This window comes from Fundulus heteroclitus, chromosome 13 (assembly GCF_011125445.2).
Source record: "Fundulus heteroclitus isolate FHET01 chromosome 13, MU-UCD_Fhet_4.1, whole genome shotgun sequence".
Classification (NCBI taxonomy): Eukaryota; Metazoa; Chordata; class Actinopteri; order Cyprinodontiformes; family Fundulidae; genus Fundulus; species Fundulus heteroclitus.
This window is the reverse complement of record NC_046373.1, coordinates 9,099,401-9,122,201: the sequence shown is the minus strand read 5'-3', so window position 1 is coordinate 9,122,201 and position 22,801 is coordinate 9,099,401. Positions and strand designations below refer to the sequence as shown.

Genomic DNA, 22,801 nt, shown 5'->3' with positions numbered 1-22,801 from the left:
TAGTCAGACTTTACCCCTGGAAAGTCGGACAACTTTTTTAAGGCTGATTGTCAGATCCAATATGGCAGCTCTTCGCATGAACAACAGTAAGCTGTTATAAAACATGTTGGTTTTACAGGACACAGTTGTAGGAGTGCGTCTAAAATCAATGCTAGATGTAGCGGTTGCAACTCTGAACCGAACAAATTAAAAGCGGTGTTTGCACGTGGAAACTACAGCTTTAAATGACGTTTAAAAGAGCTACTAAAAACAAAAGAATGGCTCTCCTGGCAGTCGCTGTATTGGAATCCGAACCTTTTTTTTAATTTTTTTATTTTTATTGTGAAATCCCGACTTCTGCAACTATTAACTGGAACGCTTTTTACTCGGGATCACCCCATTCCCAGCTCCTATTATAGATTTTAGAGGCAGATGGAATGCAGCATTAGTCCAAATGTTATATGGCCGGCAAGAACGCCTTGCCGAAGATGGTGAGGGTGTGCTGTGGAGCTTTCTGCCTCTGCACTTAATATTATTACACCTATTATGCTTATTTTGTGTGTGCTGTCTATTTAGTTGTGATGGAACATCCACATTTGTTTTACACTGATCTGTTCAATGATATTGTTTTATTTGCTTTGCAATAAAATAAAAACAACTTGATTTGGGAGAAAAAAAGCACCACAAATTAAGTCCGAGCTTTTAAAAAGATGGGACTTCCTACCTGCAGGGATTCACATACATTCAGACTCAACTTGAAATGTTTTTATTTTTTTCTTAATCCTCTCAGTCTCACTCAAATAGATCAGAGGGGCATTCACTGTTAATATGCATGACGCCTTGTATTCAATAACTGCTGAAAACCTTGCGTAAGATCTGCGCTGACACTACATTGGCCCCCCCGGGCCATCAGTAGGGGTGCTTGTTGTGACTCTTTCTCATAAAACGGACATTATTCTTATCTGACCCACACATGTGCAACATAAAAAGCCTATTTTCAGTTGGCCCATGTAGGTTCTAGATAGACATTCAACATGTGACTGTTTATGTGCGTTTACAAAGGACGCCAGGGGAACACTAGAGTGGGAGACCACTCCCCTCGCTCAGTGATTTTTAAACCCAGGCAGAAGGGATTTTCGCGTGTCTTTGCTCCACATGGCGTAGCCGTTGCTCCAAGCAGTCCGAGTACAGATATTTTAAACAAACAGCAAGGATCCCCGCTCAAGCCATATTTTGCTGTGTGTGTGACCACAAGTAAACGGGGCCTGCTGCTGGACTTTGAGTTGTGGATCAAAGAGGGCATGGCTCCACGCTGTGCTGGAGAAGATGGATGCCGCCATGTGGGTAGTAGTAGTAGTAGACGTGTCATTCTCGCATTGCATGAGGGCCCAAGGGTCCTCCCATGCAGTCCAGATCATATAATAATAATAATAATAATAATAAATATTGCCACTGCAAAGTTTTCTACAACATTGCGCAAAAATCATATACGATTGGCCCCCGGGCCCTTTACGATGCACTTTCATTTAAACGTGTCATCACTGCGCCGCGCTTATGCGCACAAGCCCCCGCAATATCAGCGTCTGCATGAAACGTGGGCTCCAACCGACCAATCAGAAGGCAGGTTTTGCAGCGAAAGGAACAGCAAATGTGATTCTAGTAGACGCACTAGTTTGCACGGAAAACCTTTACGCACATAACTCTCGTGGCTTCCCACCCCCCCTTTTTCTTTCTCTCTCTCTTTGCTCCAACACCAATCCACTCTTCCCCTCCTTCTTTTCTCTTCACTCCCCATTCGCTGCTGTCTCCACCCCAGATTCCCGTGCAATTTTCCCCCAATCCCCCAAACACTTAATTGAGCAATTGGGATTCCTCACGTGTGGGCTGATTTGTAGTTTGAACACGTGGCTCATTCAGAAAAAAAAAAGGAGCCGGAATAGCGGAGGATCTTTTTTTTTTTTTTACTCCTCCTTGCCCTTTCTTCTTCTTATTCTAGGCTGAAGACTCAGAGGCGGGCCAGCCCTACTGTGTCTGTGACAGTCTCTGTCTCTTTGCCAAAAGGGGGTTTTTCGGAGGAAGACGCAAAAGTAGTTTCTCCTCCTTTATTTTCCTCGCCCGGCCCGCCATCGGATTTTTTTTTTTTTTTTTTTTTTGGAGAGAGGCGAGATTAATAATTGAGCATTTATTTATTGCGCGGCTGTGACAGAGGACAGAGGGGGGTGGCGAGGGAGCGCAAACGCACTGTGGAGGGGCTGGCAGTTTAAACCTATCTGTGGCTCGAACCGGACCGGGAAGCACGCCACAGCCGCTCCGTAGTAGTAGTAGTAAAAGGGCTAGGGAATAAAAAAGACAAACAGGGCGCATATCGGCGAGAGAGAGAGAGAGGGAACGAACGACCGTCTCTTCTCCACCTCCCTCCAGCGTAAAACTCGTCCCGTTTCGGCGTGGAACATGAATAAGCTATACATCGGCAACGTGAGCGCAGAGGCGAGCGAGGAGGACTTGGAAAGTGTCTTCAAGCAGTGGAAGATTCCGCACAGTGGCTCGTTTCTCGTCAAAACTGGCTACGCGTTTGTGGATTGCCCCGACGAGAAGGCGGCGATGATGGCCATCGATGTTCTTTCAGGTGAGATCTTCTTCTTTTTTTGAATTAATTTATTTTATTTCAAACAATTTTAAAAGTGGAATGGAGAAATGCGCACGGGGTTGGCTGCGTGTATCTAGGCTACCTTACGGATAGCCACGAGAAATGCATGTATAGTTCTGAAGGGAGGGGGGGTTGGTGGGGGGTTATCCAATTGTTTCTTTCCCTCACACACACACCCATGCAACCTTCGCATGGCCTTTTGACACCCTGGGTTCAGGCGAACGTCTTCTACCCCCACAGGTTTGCGTGAAATCCCATGTTCTTCCCCCATTGATAAAATGTTAAGAGTAAACCCAATCATGGGGCCACGAAGGAAGGCTTAACGCCGCTCACAGGCGACGAGGCTGTGGACGCCGTGGAGTTGGCGTGGAAATCCAGGGTGCTTTTTATTTTTATTTTTTTTCGGTGCGTTTTCTTCAGTTCCAGCTTTCATTTTGAATTTAAACTCCCTTTGTGTGTGTGTGTGTGTCAGGTTTTTTTTTTTAACAAAGAGTAGGGCCTTCGAAGTGAAGCCACTTCGCCCATGCGTGCTGACACACCAGGTGGTTTAATTATGTTAGAGAAAATGTAGGCCAACTTACGGAGCCACACCACTCTCTGCTTCTGTACGTTTTCCTCCTCTTCATAGCTGGAGGTGACATTACTGAAGCTCAACTCGTGTACAATCCCACACTATGCTATAAAGACTGGTCCTAGTATCACTTTTTTTTTGTGTGTGTGTGAAATGAAATGTCACACCGCCATGTTGACGTACTGTTTGGAATGAAATGGGAAAGGATACATTACGTTTGTAACATGGGGTTGGGGGGGGCTCCGTTGAATGGAGTAAAGAATAAAGTAGCTATTTTTTTTATTTTCTTTAGGTAAAGTTGAACTTCATGGGAAAGTTCTGGAAGTGGAGCACTCTGTCCCTAAACGTCAAAGGTAGGTCAACGTTTTAACTAGTTGTGTGGGATAGTTTAACTTTTTAAACTTAAAAGCAGCCATTTAAAAAAAAAAAGCAGCGTATTTTAAAACAAGGCAATTGCACGGAGGTGTATGTATTAAACACGCTCATTTTCCAGGTTTACTCTTTTTAAAAATAGTTTTTAAGTATATATTCAACCGTAATGTCCTGGTGGGCAAAAAAAAAAAAAAAAAAAAAAAAAAAGGGTGGGTGGGTGTATGGTTGTGTTCCTTCTTTCGCCATGGCTGCGCACTGCTCCTCAAACCGCTGTGCATTTGGCTCCATTTCGCACTTCCACCATATTTGTTTTTCTTAAGCACGCATACAGGGACCCGTGTGCGAGCTAAAAGCTGGGGGTAGCTGGTTTTAACCCTCAAAATGTGTGTTATGAGTGGGAACGCAGGCTGAATTTGAGGCGTACGGGCCCTGGTGGAGGAGTCGTCCATTTGAGAAGGAGCTGGCCGTCACTCTTCCCTGCCTGCCTGCCTGCCTGCCCCACGCTTCCGCCCTTCCTCAGCACATTGTGCTGCTGTTGCATGCAATGGACTCCAAAAACACGAGTGGAATTGGGAGATTTTGGGTCCCAAGTCGCATTAAAAAAAAACTTTTAGTGTTAGAGCTAAAGCTCCTTAGCCACGCTTGCCGGTTGCACATTTAAAATAAAAAAATGGGGGTGGATTTTTGAGATTTTTTTTTCTTGTATGATAGACGTAACGTGAGTTGCGTCAGCCGGTTGACTGAAGTTTTTAAGAAGTGTGCCGTCTTTTGGCGGTGACGTAACTTAAGCATAATTGTTACAGTTTGGGCTAATTAAATAAGTTTTTTTTTTTTTTTTTGTTTTGAGGTTGAATTGGCACCTTGAAACATTATTTGGACGACTATATGGCATTAGTGGAAATAGGGTGCAATTAAAAAAAAAGTTTTTAGCTGTTTACGTTTTTAGGTAGACTTGGGATGGCTGGCACGACTCTCACTCCATTCTTAAATAACGTGCCCCATTTAAATTATAGCTTTTAGTGCCTGTTCATAACGCCCCCCCCCTTTTTTTTTCTTTTTGTTTGCTGCTTTGTTTTTTACAAAATGATTATCCATCAATGGCACTGATTCAAAAGATGTCAGGACATGGATATTTCCCAAATAGTTTAAAACTGGATTACAAATGGTTAAGAATTAAATCTGTTAAAAAAAAACATATCAAGCTAATTATCCTAAAAATGCGTTGTATCTTACAGCCATAAAACAACTGAGAACAGATCCCACGGTCCATGGCTTTTTTTTTTTTTTTTTTTTTTTTTTTTTTAACCTCTACATACTCCTGAGGCAACCAACCCCAGCTTAGACAAACGTTTAAGCTAGCTACCACATGGCTTTAGCTTGCTAGTGGAAGGCGGTTTCAAATCAAGGGTATTGCCTTGAGTTTTTTTTTTTTTTTTTTTAACAAGTGCCTGTCTTGATCTTTTATTTATTTTTTTAATTTTATTTTGGATGGTGTTTGAGCTTTTAAATTTTAATAAAACAAAAATGTTAAATAAAAATCACTGACCAGTGAAAATTGCCTCAGTTTTGCCTGTTCTGCAAAAAGCCCAGACTATAAGGTCAAATGTGTGGACTCAACAAAATTTCCTATTTTGTGTGGCGGGAACCAGCATTTTGACTGCCAACTGTAGTCTGCCCTAATATTTTTGTGGCTGGATGCTTTTAAAAAAAAAATGCATGCTTGAGTTTTGAGCTCCTGACGTGGAACGTGTGTTAATGTTTGGCAGTTTCATATTTAGGCTGCTTTCAGAAACCAGGGGAGCTTGATTACGATTTTTGGAGGTCGGAAATCTGCCGTTGTGTAGCGCATCTTGTATTGTCGACTGTGTGGCTGCACTGAAGTCCAGTCGTTTTGTTTGAGGGAGGAGGGGTAAACGTGCTATCCCAGCACCGTATAGGACTTTGCCATAGTCGTCAGTGGGAATAGTGTTCAGTATAAGCTACACACAAACTCGCATGCACACACTTGTGCTATGGGCCCCCCCCTCTTTGCATTCCAGCCTGCACACTTCAGCTTGGAGGCTTGGCTGATCATCATGCCTTAACCTTTGAACTTCTCAGGAAGAGGAGGCGCTACACTGCAGATCAAGGTGGGGTCGCTACATGGGATGGATTGGGTGGGGGGTGCATAAAGATAAATTGTAAAGTGACATGCAGACGGGCATGGTTTTGCTTTGTATGCGAAGTAAGAAAAAGTGCTATTTAACTTGATTGTCAATTTTTTTCCCCCTAGCATTTAGTTAACATACGTTGGTTTTCAACCAGCATATATACAGGCGGATGTAAGTTAAATCATAATTGTAAAAAGATGGTTGCAGATTTATATTAAACCTTTTAGTCATTTGAAAGACACTTAATTTTATGCTCTTGGAAATTGTGCCATTTAAAAATGATTCACTCTTGCAACAGTCATGGGCTCCCCCCCCCCTTTTTTTAAGGAAGCAAAGTGTTTCAGTGTATTTGTAGAAAAAAATAAAAAAATTGAAATAGTACACTTGTGCAAAAGTTGTTATAATTAAGTTTAAACTGAAGTCCCTTTTTATAGAATTATGTGTTGCGTTTCCAGGAGAAAAAACAACTTCTCGTGCACGTGTGTCATACTTGCAGAGGAGGGGAAAATTGTATGGCTAAAGTGTGTGTAGTGGTGAGGGGGTGTGTGTCTGTTAAACAGCCAGAACATGGCTATAAGTTTTAAAGGTGTACGAATGTTTGTTTTTTAGCACATCTAGGAAATTCAATAATTTCTGGACTTATAATTGAGTTTTTTTTTTTTTGGTTTCTGTCAAGTTGAGCTTTTTGTCAAAATGTGAATATTTTATCAGGGTAGTTTTGTAGAAAAACGGCTGATTTGTCCTGGTAGTAAAATTATGGTCAGTGGGTCATTGTGGGGCCCACCTCTGCGGGGGAAAAAATAAAAAAAAAAAGTCTCGAGCTGCCATATCTCTCAATATGACCTCTTGTTTTTAGGAGTGGCTCTTGAAGAAGGAAAAAAGTGTATACTTTATTTGCTGTGGTTGGCTCAAGACGGAAATGTGTAAAAGTTGGCTTCTATTGCTATTTAAATGGGTTTTATTGCATGATTTGCATGAAATGTTATGGGAGGGCAGTTGGCATGAGGTCCGGGGATCAATGGAAACCTGACCGTGTTCAGTCACTGAGGATCTTTGCATACTCGAGTGAGTTGCTGTGAATGGACGTCGAGCAAAGATCTAGTGCCCCATGTTGATTACGTCTATATGGCTGGATTAAGAAATCTAGAAAATACAGGTACTGTGCATGCTTCCTTCACTGGTAAAGCCTTTTATGGAAACATTTGCGTGATCACTTGAGCCTCCGTACGCCCGCTCCTCCGCCATTCAGGCCCATAGGTCTCAAGCAGGCGGCTAACATGTAGAGTGTTGGTCCATTTTGAAAGTAAATAAGGAGCCCGGCCTCCTCCTGGCCATCACATGACGAGCCAACCCCAGTCACTCGTGGGCCTCCCCTCCTTCCTTCCCCTCCCACTTTTAACCCTGCTCTACATGTTCCTGTCAGTGGACTTGTCCGTGTCCATAGCAACAGGGCCCCACCCCCACGGGGGCAGAGAGGGCCCTTGTTACCCTTGCCTAAAACAGGGCTATACCACACCCCACACCTCCCCAAAGGAAAGGCTTTGGCTTGGAATGTATACCCCCACCACCCCAATCCCTACGCATACACTGACTTCTTGTGTGTGTGTGTGTGTGTGTGTGTGTGTGTGTGTGCGTGCGCAGCTATAGGTTAAGCCAACTGGAAGTACTTTGTGCGTTTGCACATCTCTAATGGCGCTCCCACCGCAATGCGGACTGTGCAGAGGAAAAGCGCTAGATGAACCAGGAATAGCACAGCGGAGCGGAAAGGGTTGAAATTCCTGTTATTTTTGAATTTTCTTTACCATTTGGCCATTGGCAATTGGGTCGTTTTCCCCTTTTGTTTCGTGTCAAATTGAAACAGTTTGCTTGAATGAGGTGGCACTTTCCGAGGAGAGAAATTTCATGAATTGTAGCCCTTCGCAAAAAAAACGATCTGCATACAATACTTGAACCTTAGCTTTGTGTTGGGTAAGATCAAAATGACCATTTATTTATTTTTTTATTAAAGTATGATTTAGAAGTTGGTGTTAAAATGAGCTGCTCTTCAGAGGAGCCTGAAAGAAAATGTTACTCTGAAAGATTTTACATGTAGCCTACTCGAAAAGGTCAGCGCACTCTTTATTTTATATTTTTATAAATTTTCTTTGGTTTGATATACAAACTGCACCTAAATTGCTTGGTGCGAGTGTGTAAATCTGATCTTTAAGCTGGTTTGGGTTCAACGTTCAAGTCTACAGGATGCATGTGCCCATGCACACGCCCTTTTCTATATGTACAGCGTTTTGTTCTTTTAGGGATGTGTGCGTGGACTTTGAAATGCCCAGTTCCTTTTGCGCCTTTTTTTTTTTTTTTTTATTCCAGGACTTGTTGGCTAATGGCTATGATATTCAAAAATATAGGTCCACCAGATCCCCTGTCTGTGGAAATCAGTCCTGCTGTGGTGCATGAGTACATTGGGTGAATGAAACAGGGGGGCTTAATGCTAAAAGGAATGAATTGGGGATTTTTGGTGCTTGTTGTGTTTGTGGGGACGGAGCACAGCAGCACCATTGTAATAGCTGGTCTCCACTTGCTCTTGCTGCATGCACACTCTGTGAACAAGTACACGATTTTGACTTGTCTTAGCCTAGATTCTTGTTGGTTTCTGAGGACATTTGCATGTCCCCTCCCCTAGCACTTTTTCACACCACAGCTGGGTACTTCTGGATACGGCTCTGTTCGCGTGGAAGAGTTGGCTTTGTGGTGCGTTCCATTTGCCTCCTAACTCGAAATTAACAAGTTGCAGAATAAGTCATCTCTGCCTTTTTTTTTTTTGCGTTCTATTTTCCCTCTTGTTGGACAGTAGGAAAAACGGGGAAAAGACGCGGTGAACTGTTCCACAGAACAAATAACATTAAACATTAGGTGATTCGTCATTGCTCGTTTAGCCACTGTGGCCACTGTTGTTGAAACAATAACAATACACTGTTCTAAGCTGAATTTTGGTGTATATAATTGGTGCTGAAACATCCCATTTTATGAACAATGAAAAGTAGTCCCTGTACGCCTGTCTAGACGTCGCATGAGGTTTTATTCAATGTTCCTGTGAGTAGCAGCCATCACAAATGAGGAAGTCTGGTATAATCCTGTTGCACTGACTTTCCGATTTGTAATTCCGACTTCAGGGCCCATCCCTAGAGAAATTTCCCAGTTGGAGCTTAGAAATTCCCACTTCCGAGGACAAATGAAACGCAGCATTAATGGCTCCCTGACGTTCCAACCCTGTCGTTCACTGCTACAGGGCAAATACTTTAAATGTATGGCTTGAAAGTAATGTTTTTAACAGGTGTTTTTTCTTTCTCCCAATTTAGTTTATTTATACAAAGATTTACATGTTGGTCAAATGAAAACTGAAGTGTTTAGAGAATTGGTTATTTTTTTTTTTAAATGTCTGTTTTAATACTGAGACCTGTGATTGGACAATGAAGTGGTCTGTCTCCAGTTTCAGTGTTTCTGTTGAACGCCAAATGAGGCATGTTTTTGTCTTTTTCACTTGAATCTTAATGCCCTTTGATATAGCATTAACCATTTTGTCATGTCTCCCCCCCCCCCCCCCCCCCCCACACACACACACACACACTTCCTGTTCTGTCTACTTCCATCCCCCCTCCATGTTTGCCTCTTGTCTGCAGGAGCTGTAAGCTGCAGATCAGGAACATCCCGCCTCACATGCAGTGGGAGGTGAGTGCTAACGGGCTAACTCCTTCCAGGGTGGGGCACAATCAGGCAGCTCAACTGGGCTCTCATTTAGTGGCCTCTAGAGTCACCTTGCCTTTGGATATCAATGGAGCATGCCTTTTGATTTGTCGGACGGGGGCTGGACCCTGATTCAGTACCAGTGACTTGTCACTGAGACGCACATGATTTGTCAAATATTTGCTGACAAGAAGCTGTGAAGAGCATTAGGATTAGATATTTTTTCTTTTTTTCTATATATACACAAGTGCTATAATAGTGGAGGATAAGTCATGGAAATTCCCAATTATACTTCCTTGAGGCATTTTGGCCTTGGATGTTAAGAAAAATCTGTAATTGTAAAAGTTGGTACACTAGCCATGTGCTTAAAGTTTTTTTTGTTAAAGCCTATAATTAGGCAGTGGACTGACTGTCGCTGTGTGACGATTATAAATGAAGTATATCATGATTTTAATGGTATTTCAACATGAACTTTATCACTTTTACAGTAAAACAGAAAAGCAACACTGCTGGTGCTGAAATGGTTCACCTCTGATCAGTTCATTTAAACCATTTAATTAGACGAGCACAGAGCAGCTTTTCCCAGCTGATCCCTGTTTCACGTTTTTCTTTAGTTCTGACCGTTTTTTTTTTATTTTTTATTCTGATTTTGACCAATTAGTTTTTTGTTTTTTACTTAAAAGCTGTAAAAGATGATAAAAGTTAGCTGAAAGTTATTTCATTGAGGTGGTTGTTTTTGAATTTTAAAACTAGAGGCTTAAATGCTATTGCTTATGATGTATAATTTTGTATATCCCTTTAAAATTAAGTGTTTTGATTTTGTTGCTTATTGCATGGAATATTAAAGCCTTACTGCTGTTTTTAGAAAAACTGAAACTGGTATTTGCAGGTTAATAAAGCTATCTGATCAGGTAGTCGGTCTGCAATAGGTTGTTCACCAGACACGCCTGTAGTAACTTGCCAACTGGAGTTTTTAAAACTTATCTTTGTAAAAAAATATGTTTCCAATATGTTGCTTTCTGGAACAGTTTTCATCCAAATTAGTATTTTTGGGTGAAAGTGCAGAGCTTTTCAGCTTACTGGCAACCGCAACAGGTGGGGGAAGGGTAGCGCAAGGTACGCTGTGGTCCACCTAGCTGAAGACAACGGCGCTTGCTCTGGCACGTTCTCATGCATCTTGTTAAAAGGACTCTAAACAGAAGAAACGGCGTGGTGGAAAATGGCTGAAAGCGTAACTTTTTAAAAGCCTGGTGGGCCTTAATAAGAGTACCAGCCAATGCCTGTTTTTAAAATGTGTATAAATAGTCCTCGTGTGTGTGTGTGTGTGTGTGTGTGTGTGTGTGTGTGTGTGAACAAATCAAAATGTGCACTTTTCTCAATCTTTCACCTTTACTTGTTGAGATGCAGCCTCATTTAAAGAGATGGGTTTTCTTGGAGAATACATGAATTTATTTTTGGTTGGCTATAGCTCCCTATAGTTCCCTAGTTATCAAAAATGTATGCATACACATTTATTTGGTAGCACGTTAGGCACTGCTGAAACTGAAAGGTTGTTAGGATTAGCTCTGGGTCTGGCCTCACTCTTGAAAGGTCTGGATTTAATGTGTAGAATGTGAATTTAGTGTAATGTAATTTTTCCTTTCTCTTGAAATCTGGCCCTTGTTTTTAAATGTGTTTCTGGGTAAAACCAGTCTGATTTGACCACGGGAAGCTGTCTGGTTGTGTAAATGCATGGGATGATCTTCAGGTGGATTTAGACGACGCTGAAGCGGGCAATGTGACACACTCCCAGTGGTCCATGCTGTTTGATGCTCAGTTACGGCATTACTTTGTGTCAAAATGTATATCACTTGAAATTGTATAGTCAAGAGTTCACAGCCACTTTTTTTTTTTTTTTTTGGGCAAAAACCTACCAAGGCTTGGACCTCGGTCAGTGTGTGTGTGTGTGTGTGTCTCCGTCATGTCCTGCCTTGTCTTTGTGCGTGGAAAAGTATTCTTCACTTACACACAAGTATGCTACGTAAATGTTCATTAATCAAGAGTTGCTTGATTGACTTAATTTTTCTTAGCTTATTAAAAAAAATGCATCAGTTGTAAAGAAAACATCTTTTGGTTCATTCCCGCTGTCTGAGAGTGGAATTTCATGCAGCTGTGACCCCCCCCCCAACCTCCACCCCGCTTTGCAAAGGTTTAACTGTGATAACTTGCGCTGTCCCCTTCATCTCCCGTTTCATAAGGCACAAAGCCAAATGAGAACTCTCCTATTGCACAATCTGCGCTGTTCCAAATCTTGGAGGTTAATGCAGAGCTTTAAAATTTGAGCGTGACTCAGAAACCGATCAAATGGCTGCAGACGAGCCCAGGCTTTGTAATGGTGGGCTCGCTTTGCCTAACGCATGTCCCTTTAATGCAGCTCCAGCATGTTCCCAGCATGCAGCAAGGCCACTCATTGCTTGTGAAAATGGGAGAAGATAGCCAGAACGTTGCAGGCTTAGAATCAGCGAATCTTTCTTAACATAAAAGGCCTAGCGAGGTGTTCGAGTCGACGAACGTGTGTAGTTCTCCAGAAAAGAGAATGGGCACCGAGTAGTGGCGTGTTCACAAGCTGTTGTGGGTGGGAGGGCCTGGGCTGCTTCCCCTTCCCCTCCATGTGCGCTGATTCACAGAATGTGTAGCATGAGCCCACACCCCTCCCCCTCCCCCCCCCCCAGCTGCCGCTGCTTCCTGCTGGAATGCACCCCACCCTTTCCTGAATGGCCTGGATTCCCATTGGCCCCGTCAGGCGGACGGATGGGCGCAGAAGCCAGCCAGCGAGGCTTGCTTTCAGGGGAGCCGTATCAGCAGTGGGAGCAGCCAATGGCCGGTGGCAGGGAGGCGGGCTGCTGTCTGGTTGGTGGTTTGTCAGAGCTAGGGAGGTGGGGGCTGGGGGCCGCAGTCTTGTTGGCTGGAAAGTGGGGTTGAGCTCTCGGGGGTGTGGCCATACCTTCCAGTGAGCGTGGTCAGAGGTCCTAGCTTAGCTTCCAAGCCTGCTCTGCATCTCAGCAGTACTTAATCGTGTCCATAAATTTAAATACCGGCGTTCTTCAGGTTTTGGCAGCTGGGAAACTTCTAAAGTGTATATGTTTGTCCTCCTTTCTGGCCATTAGTCTCTTGACTTTGTGGTGTTGCATTTAGATTTTTGTATTTTTTTTCCCCCCCTGTGGCATAAATCTTGCATGGATCACATATAAGTCCTGTTTTTTTTTTTTTTTTTAATGCATATTTTGTCAGTCTTTTCACTTTAATATAGATTTAATTTGTATATTTTTCTCTTTAAATTACTCCGCCCTCAACCACAGTCCTGTTGTATTTAAATGTGGGTCTTTGTGGTCATTGTTTCGCTGAGTATAGATTCATATAAGTTTTTGTTTTTTTTAATTTAGCTTATTACACTTTTTTTCTACAATAAATCACCTCCTCACAAATTGCTAATTTTACGCCAAAGCTTTTCCAGTAAGCAACAAATTATTCCAATGCAGTTCTTTGACTAAAAATTTGTCAGTTTTTGAACCTGAGCATCTGCTTCTTAATTGAGTTTAAAGTTGTCTGTTTTCTTCCCATTTTGCAGGTTTTGGACGGTATGCTTGCACAGTATGGTGCAGTAGAGAGCTGTGAACAAGGTAAATGGCTGTTTTTTTTTTTTTTTTCCCATAAATGTTTTTTTTATTATATCTGCACTTTATCAGTAATTTTTTTTGTTTTACATTCATGTATTGCTCATCTTGCTGTGTTAACTTTGTTTATAAAAGCACTTTGTAAGCACAAAAGCTTAAGTGGATTAATTGTGGCTTAAACCGGAGTGTAAAATGTTTTATCTTTACACAAAGTTCAGTTTTGTTCTCAAAACGTAATCTAAAATCTCTATGCTGTCTAAACAGTTTATCACAAATGATTTGTAGTTCACAATTTAAATTTTATCTCTTCTCTAAGCTCCTGCGGCTCTTAAGATGTTCTAATATTCAGTGGGCGCAATGAGCAAGTTCCTAAAGTGTCTTGTCCACTTATTACTGCAAACATGTTTTCAGTTGTACATCAGGGGTTTATTACGAATTTCTCTGCACATTGTTGTCAGACACCGGGTCAGGACTTCAGCCAGGGCAGTTATTTAATTTCTGCAGCAATGCCTTTGTAATTTGGGCAGATTGTGGCTCTTGTGGTGTTTATACAAAAAAGGTCCTGAAAGCCCAAAATATTCAGGAGCCGCACAGGGCTGTACATTTTTGAAAACAAAAACGTATTGCAGGATATTGTGATGGTTGGGTAAAGAAGCAGCTTATGTCCTTGTAAAGTATAAAGACATGGGCTGAACAGTTGTCCGACGAGACAAAGGCGACCTGACTGGGGGTAGTAGTCTGAGGTGGAACGCAAACAGCCATGGCACTTTGTTCACTCTGTTTCCTGACTGTGGTAAAACAAAAGTGTTTGATTCGAAAGACAGTTATGCAATTATTTGTTATTGCTTGAGCAAATGGCACAGGTATTTGCCAAACTAAAAATTAATGTGTTTATATCGACTGTTGGTTAAAATTTACAACACCTTTTTATAATGTTGCATTAATACTGAAGAGTATTAAAATGTACTGGCAACAAATGCTGTTCACTGCATTTTCATTAATGGAATAAAAACAAGCGTACAAATTACAAACGGATGTCTGCAGGTGGGGAGTTGGATTGGCCTCTGTGCCATCCTGATGGGGTGTGGAAGGACTTTGGAACAAAATCAGAAATGTTGCACCCTTTATTTTAAGAGGCAAAGGAAGACCTGTCTGAAGTGTGCAACACATGGAAAATGCAAATGGGATTTAGGAATTAAATCAAAATGAAATCCACTGGAAATATTGTAGAAGCGGTGTAAACGGGGAAACACTGGTCGGACCAAATTTCGACTTTCACAGCGAAGGTCGAACCCTATATTGTCCACAACTGCTTAATAAACAACTGTGCAATAGAGACCTGCACATGCTGTTTATTACTGTAGCATTGGTCAGTATTTCACCTTTAAAAGTAAAGCTCTTGACTTTGTATCTAGAATAAAATTAGCAGAGTTGTTCTCCTGCTCCAGTTAACTGTGACCACCAGGAAAGCTGTTGGTAGCAAAGATTGTCAGGAGGGAGATGCACATTTACTGCAGACCTGAGCAAAACAAAGGCTGTTCTTTTAGATGATTGATAAAACCGTGATTAACGGTTAGAACATGGTGGCAGTCCTCTAATTCCCACTTGACTCTGGAATATAAACTCTGCTGCAGGAACTCCTGTGGGGATAAAATGAGATGTTGTGGAAAAGTAACAAAAATGGGAGTGTACTGACCATAATCACTGAGTTTAGTGGAACCGGGTCAAAATACGACCATTAACTGTCTTAATAGTGATTAACTATGACATGAATTTAAAGTTCATATCTGGAGACTATTTAATTTAACAAAGCCTTTCCACACCCATATTTAATGCGTGTTTTTATTTTCACAAGAAATATTTGACCAGTGGAGTTCAAAGGGTTTTATACACGTCCATTTGTTACTTTGATTTTATTTTCAATACATTTGTCTAAAGTTTACTACAGTAACCTGATCATTACTTCTTTTTTTTTTTTTTTTCAAGCCTAGGGTTTTTGGGAAAAACGGATTAGGCAGGGCGCTGGGAAAGGATGGTCATTTTGGTCAGTTCTTTTGGAAAGTGTCTTGAGAGACTTTTGAGGAAATTAAATGGATATCTGTAGACTTATAAGGGAAAAAAAATAAAATGGTTAGTGTGTGCAGTGAAACAAGTGAGGGTTTGACTTTTCATCTTCATTACGTTTTTTGTTTTTTTTGGTGATAGAAGGTCCGCTCCTATTGAATGACCGACTGTTTTTCCCCACAGTAAACACTGATACAGAGACTGCCGTAGTGAATGTTCGATATGCAACCAGGGACCAGGCAAGACTGTAAGTCAATTTTCTTGATTCTGTTTGATCCTCTTGCACTTTTGATCCATTTTGTTAAATTCCTCCAATGCGCCATGTTTCCACTGGTTCAAAGTCAGTCTAGCTGAATTTGGCATTCAATAAATGGAAAGAGGTGGAGGTGTGAACTTATTGGAAAGGGGATTAAATCAACCATTTGGTGCCCCCTGCTGTACGTCAATTAAACTACATTGCTGTGCTTCATGAAAACCAAGGTCCTTTAACCGGGCATGGGATCACTGATCGTTATCTATTCTACAATTTCCCCAGAGCAATGGAGAAGCTGAATGGATCAATGATGGAGAACTTTGCCTTGAAAGTGTCATATATCCCAGATGAGACGGCTACACCAGAGGGTGGTCCTGCAGGTGGTCGGAGAGGCTTCAACGCCCGCGGGCCTCCTCGTTCTGGCTCTCCGGGTTTGGGCGCCCGTCCCAAAGTGCAGTCGGACATCCCGCTGCGCGTGCTGGTGCCCACGCAGTTCGTAGGGGCCATCATTGGCAAGGAGGGGGCCACCATACGGAACATCACCAAACAGACCCACTCAAAGTACGTACACGGAGGTCAGGATTTAAGCCGAACCTCGAAGATTGTTTGTGAAGCTTTAGTAATATGGGCTAATTTGGTCCCCCTCTACGTGACAGGATCGACATCCACCGGAAAGAAAACGCAGGAGCAGCAGAAAAACCCATTACGATTCACTCCACTCCCGAGGGTTGTTCAAACGCCTGCAGGACCATCATGGACATCATGCAGAAGGAAGCAGTTGACACAAAGTTGTGAGTTCACTGATGGACTGAATGTTGTTTTGATGGTTTCACTTGGTTTATCCTCCACTTGTAAAAGCTTTATAGGCCCAATTTTTTTTTTATTACTTGGTCTAAAGAAGTCAGTTGAGGTGGTTTGGACATTGGCTCAGGATGCCCCCTGGGGACCTCCCTTTGGGGTTTTCTCTGGGAGGAGACCCTAGGGAACACTCAGAACTTGCTGGAAGGACTATATGTGGCCTGGGAATGCCTTAGGAATGAGCTAGAAGATCTCACTGGGGAGAGGGATGTCTGGGTTTCCCTTCTGGAGCCGTTGCCCCCAGTTCTTGGATAAGCGGAAGACGATGGTGGTCTAAAAGCAGGGGTCTCCACCTACAGTCCTCAAGAGTCATCATCCTGTAACATTTTTAGATGCTTTCCTTTTCCAACACACCTAAATGGTTAAATTACCCCTTCAGCATGTCGTCATATTCTGCAAATGCCTGCTAATGAGCAATCCATTTGATTCAGACAGTTGGTCACAAAGACCACAATGACAAATATTAACCAGTGTCTGAGATTTTCTGTGATTGTGCAGAGTGACTGACTGCTGTGGAGGGGCTTACAAAAAGGACAATAAATCAGATACTGGTTGTAGCAGTGGTCTCCTTTTCCTAATCCTCCTCTCCCACTTGGAGTGTGGCTCCGAGTGTTTACACCCGTAACCTGCTTCCCATTAATTGTTGGAGTCATCTGCTGGATATTTCTCTGGCAGTCAGGCATCTTTAATCGTTCAGTGTAGCGGTAGTAAATATGAAGATTTCCTGTTGAGCTCAGTGTGATGTGTATTGATGGATTAATATAGCTGTATAAACACTTTAAACTTTACAGTGAGGGCAGTCAGATTTTGACTGTATAACCAAGTATGATACTTGAACAGGCAATACTTCAAAGCCGTTTTGATGAAGACCAAGAAGCTGGTCTAAGATCTCCAACTACTCTTAATCTGTCTACAGTTGCTGGTCATATAATTAGAATATCATGAAAAGATTTTTATTTTACCAATAATTCCATTCAAAATGTGAAACTTGCATATTATATTCATTCATTATACACAGACTGATCTATTTCAGGTGTTTATTTCTTTTCATTTTCACAATAACTGGCAACTAATGAAAACCAAATTCTCAGAAAATTTTAATATTGTGATGAGGTCCAATGTTGAAGAAACCTGGTTCCACACACCAATCAATTAACTCAAAAGACCTGCAAAGGCCTTTAAATTGTCTCAGACTAGGTTCTCACTGTGGGGAAATGAGACCCAAATCTGATCTTTTTGCCCATATCCAACCCATATCTCTTTCTCACAGGCCCAACTCCAATCTTTTCAGTCCCCACCCCTCCAAAAAAAAAAATCAGATTAGTACCCCTACATATGTTGTATTAATTTGGATACGTATTGGATTTATTTATTTTTTCCAACTTTCTGAACAGTCATGTTGCATTTTGTCCTCTCCAGTCTCTCACTACACATCCACACTCAATAGTAGCAGTTAGCGCTCCATAAAAGACCATTAATAGCTGTGCTGCTTTCTTCTTGCCTTCGCCTTGCTATGATGTGGTCTTGATATTGCTGGCTCCCATTGCGCCACAGCTTTTTAAAATGAGATGCCGGCTGGTATCCACTTTGAGTTTATGTAATTTTATTATTTTTTTTTTAGCAAAACTTTATTGAACACTTCTAGAAACAATTACATTCACCATTACTTCTGCGCTGCGCTGTGACGTCTCCTGTTATCCGTGCATGCGGGTCGCTTAGTGGTCTTGAACCGTTCAGACAGAAGTCTGATGGCAGCCGCATTTAATAGTAATATGAACGGCCACCTCAAAAGAATCCGATTTCAGCAAAAGAACTGGAATTCCTGTAGTTTTTAGCTGCTGAACCGACCAAGTTTAATCTTTTTTTTTTTTTTCTCCGTGTTCTTCATAGCTTTGTTTTTATTTTTTTTTGCCAAGAACTTATAGAATACTTGTCCTGATGAATGAAATTTGAAGCAGAAAAGTCACAGTAATTGAATAAGAAATGCGGCGCACACTTGATCTGTAATTTATTTTAATATAAGGCCTTGCTCTAATAAAACAGCAGATGTCAAACAGATTTTATGTTGATCAGGGCTTCAAAAACTGCTGTCGGGGACAAACATTTGACCCAAAAATGTCAGCTGCCACAATCTATAGAGTATTCAACTGTTACAGCTACAATACACTACAGGAAGTTGTGGGGACAGTGTCTGTCTTGCCAGCAAGCTAAATGCAGACAGCTATACAGGCCCTTCCTTCCGTGGTGGCACTACTGCAATGTTTGAACATTTAACAGATGAGCACTTAAATCAGTAAAAAAAAAACCTCCACTTGAGGCAAACACTGACTTTTGTCCTGGGGGGGGTGCATTCACTGAGTAGCGGTGGAATCCAGTAGGGGATGGTCAACTCGCTTGCACAAACGCGGTTGCTGCTGCTGTGGTGAAGGAGAATTGGCGTAATTCAATTTTATTTATATAGCGCCAATTCATGAAGCATGTCATCTCAAGGCACTTTACAAAGTCAAATTCAATCATATTATACAGATTGGTCAAAAATTTCCTATATAAGGGAACCCAGTTGATTGCATCAAAGTCCCGACAAGCAGCATTCACTCCTGGAGAAGCGTAGAGCTACAGGGAGAGTCGTCTGCATTGTACATGGCTTTGCAGCAATCCCTCATACTGAGCAAGCATGAGGCGTCAGCGGAAAGAAAAACTCTCCATTAACGGGAGGGAAAACCTCCAGCAGAACTGGGCTCAGTATGAACGCCAGACCAGGTGTACCTACTAAGAAGAAAAAAAAAAAGAGAGAACAAAACTGGGGAACAGTAGAAATCAGTAGAGTGAGGAAAAATAGGCCCTGATGTCCTCCAGCAGCCTAAGCCTATAGCAGCATAACTATAGAGGTAGCTCAGGATACCATAAACCATTCTAACTATAAGCTTTGTCAAAAAGAGAAGTTTTAAGATTAGTCTTAAAAATAGATAGGGTGTCTGCCTCATGGACCAAAACTGGGAGTTGGTTCCACAGGAGAGGAGCCTGATAGCTAAAGGATCTGCCTCCCATTCTACTTTTAGAGACTCTAGAAACCACCAGCAGACCTGCAGTCTGAGAGCGAAGTGCTCTGTTAGGAACATACGGGGTAATCAGAGCTCTGATATATGATGGAGTTTGATTATTAAGGGCTTTATACGTTAGAAGGAGAATTTTAAATTCTATTCTTGATTTAACAGGAAGCCAATGAAGGGAAGCTAAAATTGGAGAAATATGATCCCTCTTGTTGATTTTCAATCAGAACTCTTGCCGCAGCATTTTGGATCAGCTGAAGACTTTGAAATGCATTTTGTGGACTTCCTGATAGTAAAGAATTACAATAGTCCAGCCTTGAAGTAACAAATGCATGGACTAGTTTTTCAGCATCACCCCTGGACAGAATGTTTCTAATTTTGGCTGATCTTCCTGAGGTGAAAAAAGGAAACTCTGAAAACCTGTTTAATATGGGATTTAAATGACATGTCTTGGTTGAAAATAACACCAAGATTTTTTGCTTTATTACCAGAGGCCAAGTTAATGCCATCCAGATTAAGTGATTAAGATGATTATTTTTCGAGGACTCTGGTCCAAAGATTACAACTTCTGTCTTGTCAGAATTTAAATGCAGGAAATTTAAAGTCATCCAGCTTGTGATGTCATCAAGACATGACTGCAGTCGAAGTAATTGATTGGATTCATCAGGATTTATGGATAAATATAGCTGAGTGTCATCAGCATAACAGTGGAAATTAATCCCATGCTGTCTGATAATTTTGCCAATCAGAAGCATATATATATAGTAAAGAGAATTGGTCCAAGGACTGAACCCTGTGGTACTCCACAGGTGACCCTAGAGTTTGAAGATTTATTAACATGAACAAACTGGAATCTGTCCAATAGATAAGATTTTAACCAGCCTAATGCTTTCCCCTTAATTACTACAGTATGTAATTCAAAGCTCTAGATCTACTGATCTGTTTTCCAGCTCTAACCTATAGTCCTTAGCTCTGAATCTTTATGGAATGGGATAGAAGTGCTTCAAATAAACTTGCTCTTTAAGCTGGGTTGAGCTTGGAGCAGACGTCCAGCTCTTCTCCTCCAGAAGGTGCAGGGAGAGCAGATCACTGGACGTTGGCAATTGGAGGTTACCTCAGTAGCTGTGATGCTTAGAAATTGAGGAGTGGTCTGCAGTGCGAGACATTCTCAGGTGCTTGCAATAAAAAAAAAATTGCACATCACCTGCACCTTTTTAAAGAGATGGACAGATGTATACTATATTGTCCACACGGGGAAATTTGTCTCAGACATCGTACGCTAAATAAAGCTGCTTCAACAATGAAATACAATTAAAAAAAATAATCTGAATAATATGAACAATAAACTGATGACTAGAGTTGGAAACTGTGATTCGAGTTGCAACAATCAGACTTGGGTTTTTGGTCTGAGACTAGTCTTATGAAGTGAAGAGCAGAAAGAAACAGGCATGTCAGCAACAGACTGAAGCTGCTGCGCATGTTTTAATGTGAAAGGATGGATGTGCTTCATTATAATCGGTACGTTGGTAGATCTTGGCTTTTAATGGCTCAAAACGACCCATTCATGTTAGCTGTGGCTTCATGATAATCACCACATAAATACCTTTGGAACATTTCAGAACAAAATAAATGTCCTTCACCATCCCGTGTTAAGCTATCTGTGGCATTAAATGGACACTTCAGGCTACATTAAAAAGGTATCTCATTAAACACTTGAGGCTAAATGCACTCTTGTTAGACTTCAGGTCGTCTAAATCTTTGGCCTTTTACTGAAGATTTCTGTTGAAAGGAACCAGAGTATCTGAATTTCTTTTTGGTGTGCTGCCATTAGGTGTAGAGGTTAGAGCAAGGCACTAGCTGTAAGGTTCTGGGTTTGAATGCCATAATTGTCACTCTGGGTCCTTGAGCAGGGCCCTTAACCCTGGAACGCTGCCTGGGCGCCACACTGTGGCAGCCCACGGCTCCCTGAGGGGTGAGTTAAACGCAGAGGACAAATTTCACTGGAACGTATGTTGCAATGGCAAATTAAAGTAAAATAAAAGCACGCCATGCTCTGTTCATTCACTTCAACACATTCACTTGCTGCTCTTGGCCTTGTTCATTGTGTTGCAATTTATAACCCGAGCATCTTTATTTCAGTTTGATTGGGTGGGGGGGGGGGGGTTAAATGTGGATTTAAAAAAAGTTATCCCAATATTAAATCAATAATTACAATATAGTGAATGAATAGACAACATGAAGACGGGGATAAACGGGTGATGGTCAGTACAAAGACATTAAAATGTTTTAATTTTCTTCTCAGAAATTAAACATTAAAAGGTTTCTTCTAAAACCTTTTAATGCTTATCTATGTCTAAATGGGTTAATATTGCAGGTGATCTGTTCTTTTTTTATTTATTTTATATAAAGCAGCCTTGAGCAGTATTTGGGATGTTGAATTAAATGGAAGATTAAGAGAATTGTTAATAAATTGAAAAATAATTTATCAGATATTTGTGGTAACTTGGGCCTAAGGAATAACTTTTGAACATCTCTGGTCCCTGATTAATTACATTTTTTTTTTTTTTTAAAGCCTTTGAGTATCAGTGAGTAGTTTGTCACATTTATAACTATATGCACAATTTCTAACTTGCAGCAGTTAATGAATGATTGAGTAGAGGGTTTGTATTTACCTGTCAGTGACTACTTATAAAAATACTGACCTATTAAACAAGTACCAAAATATCCTTAGCTGCAGCCCTATTAGTGGGCTGGATTATTTGGGTGTTCGTAAATGTAACACGCTGTCATCTTTTACAGCACTGAGGAGATCCCACTGAAGATCCTTGCACACAACAACTTTGTAGGAAGATTAATAGGAAAAGAAGGCCGCAACCTGAAGAAAATCGAGCAAGACACGGGGACCAAGATCACAATCTCACCGTAAGAAAGTTTGACGTTGCTCACTGCTGCCTCTTTTTTATGCAGTAAATTCACAAAGACAGCAGTCAGCTCTGCACCGACTCTAAATGTTTTTGTCGGTTTGTATCGTCTGTTTTCATTCGGCTGCTTCTTCAGGCTCCAGGATCTCACTTTGTACAATCCCGAGCGGACCATCACAATAAAAGGCTCCATCGACGCCTGCTCCAGAGCGGAGGAGGAGGTGATGAAGAAGATCAGGGAATCCTATGAGAGCGACATGGCTGCTATGAGTGTAAGCATCTTCAGCACCAGGATGGTGCCGTTTTTATCCTTATTGTGAGCAAGTTTAAGTTTAGGTCCCAAACGTATTGGGCTATAATCCAACTAGTTCATGTTGTTTAACCTAATGGGCTTTTTAATTCATAGATTGTCAGGCAGCAATGGTGTATATCACCATCTGCATCTAGTTGTCACAAAGAAATGTAAATGTAAAATTGTATAAATCTCCCTATTAGGGCAACATTTTTAATCATGGCCACCCGTAAAGCAACTCTTTAAATACTGATGA

The 22,801-nt window shown here is 41.5% G+C and overlaps 1 protein-coding gene across 2 annotated transcripts in view; it reads left to right on the top strand.

The window, feature by feature from the left end:
• The first annotated feature begins 1,741 nt into the window (after positions 1–1,741).
• igf2bp3 (insulin-like growth factor 2 mRNA binding protein 3) overlaps positions 1,742–22,801 on the top strand; it is a 29,719-nt gene continuing 8,659 nt past the window's right edge. Inside the window, exons 1-9 of one of the 2 annotated variants that reach the window (XM_021322398.2) lie at positions 1,742–2,605; positions 3,490–3,550; positions 9,391–9,439; positions 13,062–13,113; positions 15,355–15,418; positions 15,707–15,985; positions 16,081–16,215; positions 22,132–22,254; positions 22,390–22,525. In XM_021322398.2, the coding sequence (XP_021178073.2) occupies positions 2,431–2,605; positions 3,490–3,550; positions 9,391–9,439; positions 13,062–13,113; positions 15,355–15,418; positions 15,707–15,985; positions 16,081–16,215; positions 22,132–22,254; positions 22,390–22,525 (1,074 nt within the window). In that variant the 5' untranslated portion in view covers positions 1,742–2,430. The remainder of the gene's footprint in view (positions 2,606–3,489; positions 3,551–9,390; positions 9,440–13,061; positions 13,114–15,354; positions 15,419–15,706; positions 15,986–16,080; positions 16,216–22,131; positions 22,255–22,389; positions 22,526–22,801) is intronic. The other variant, XM_012874249.3, reaches the window with a different exon arrangement.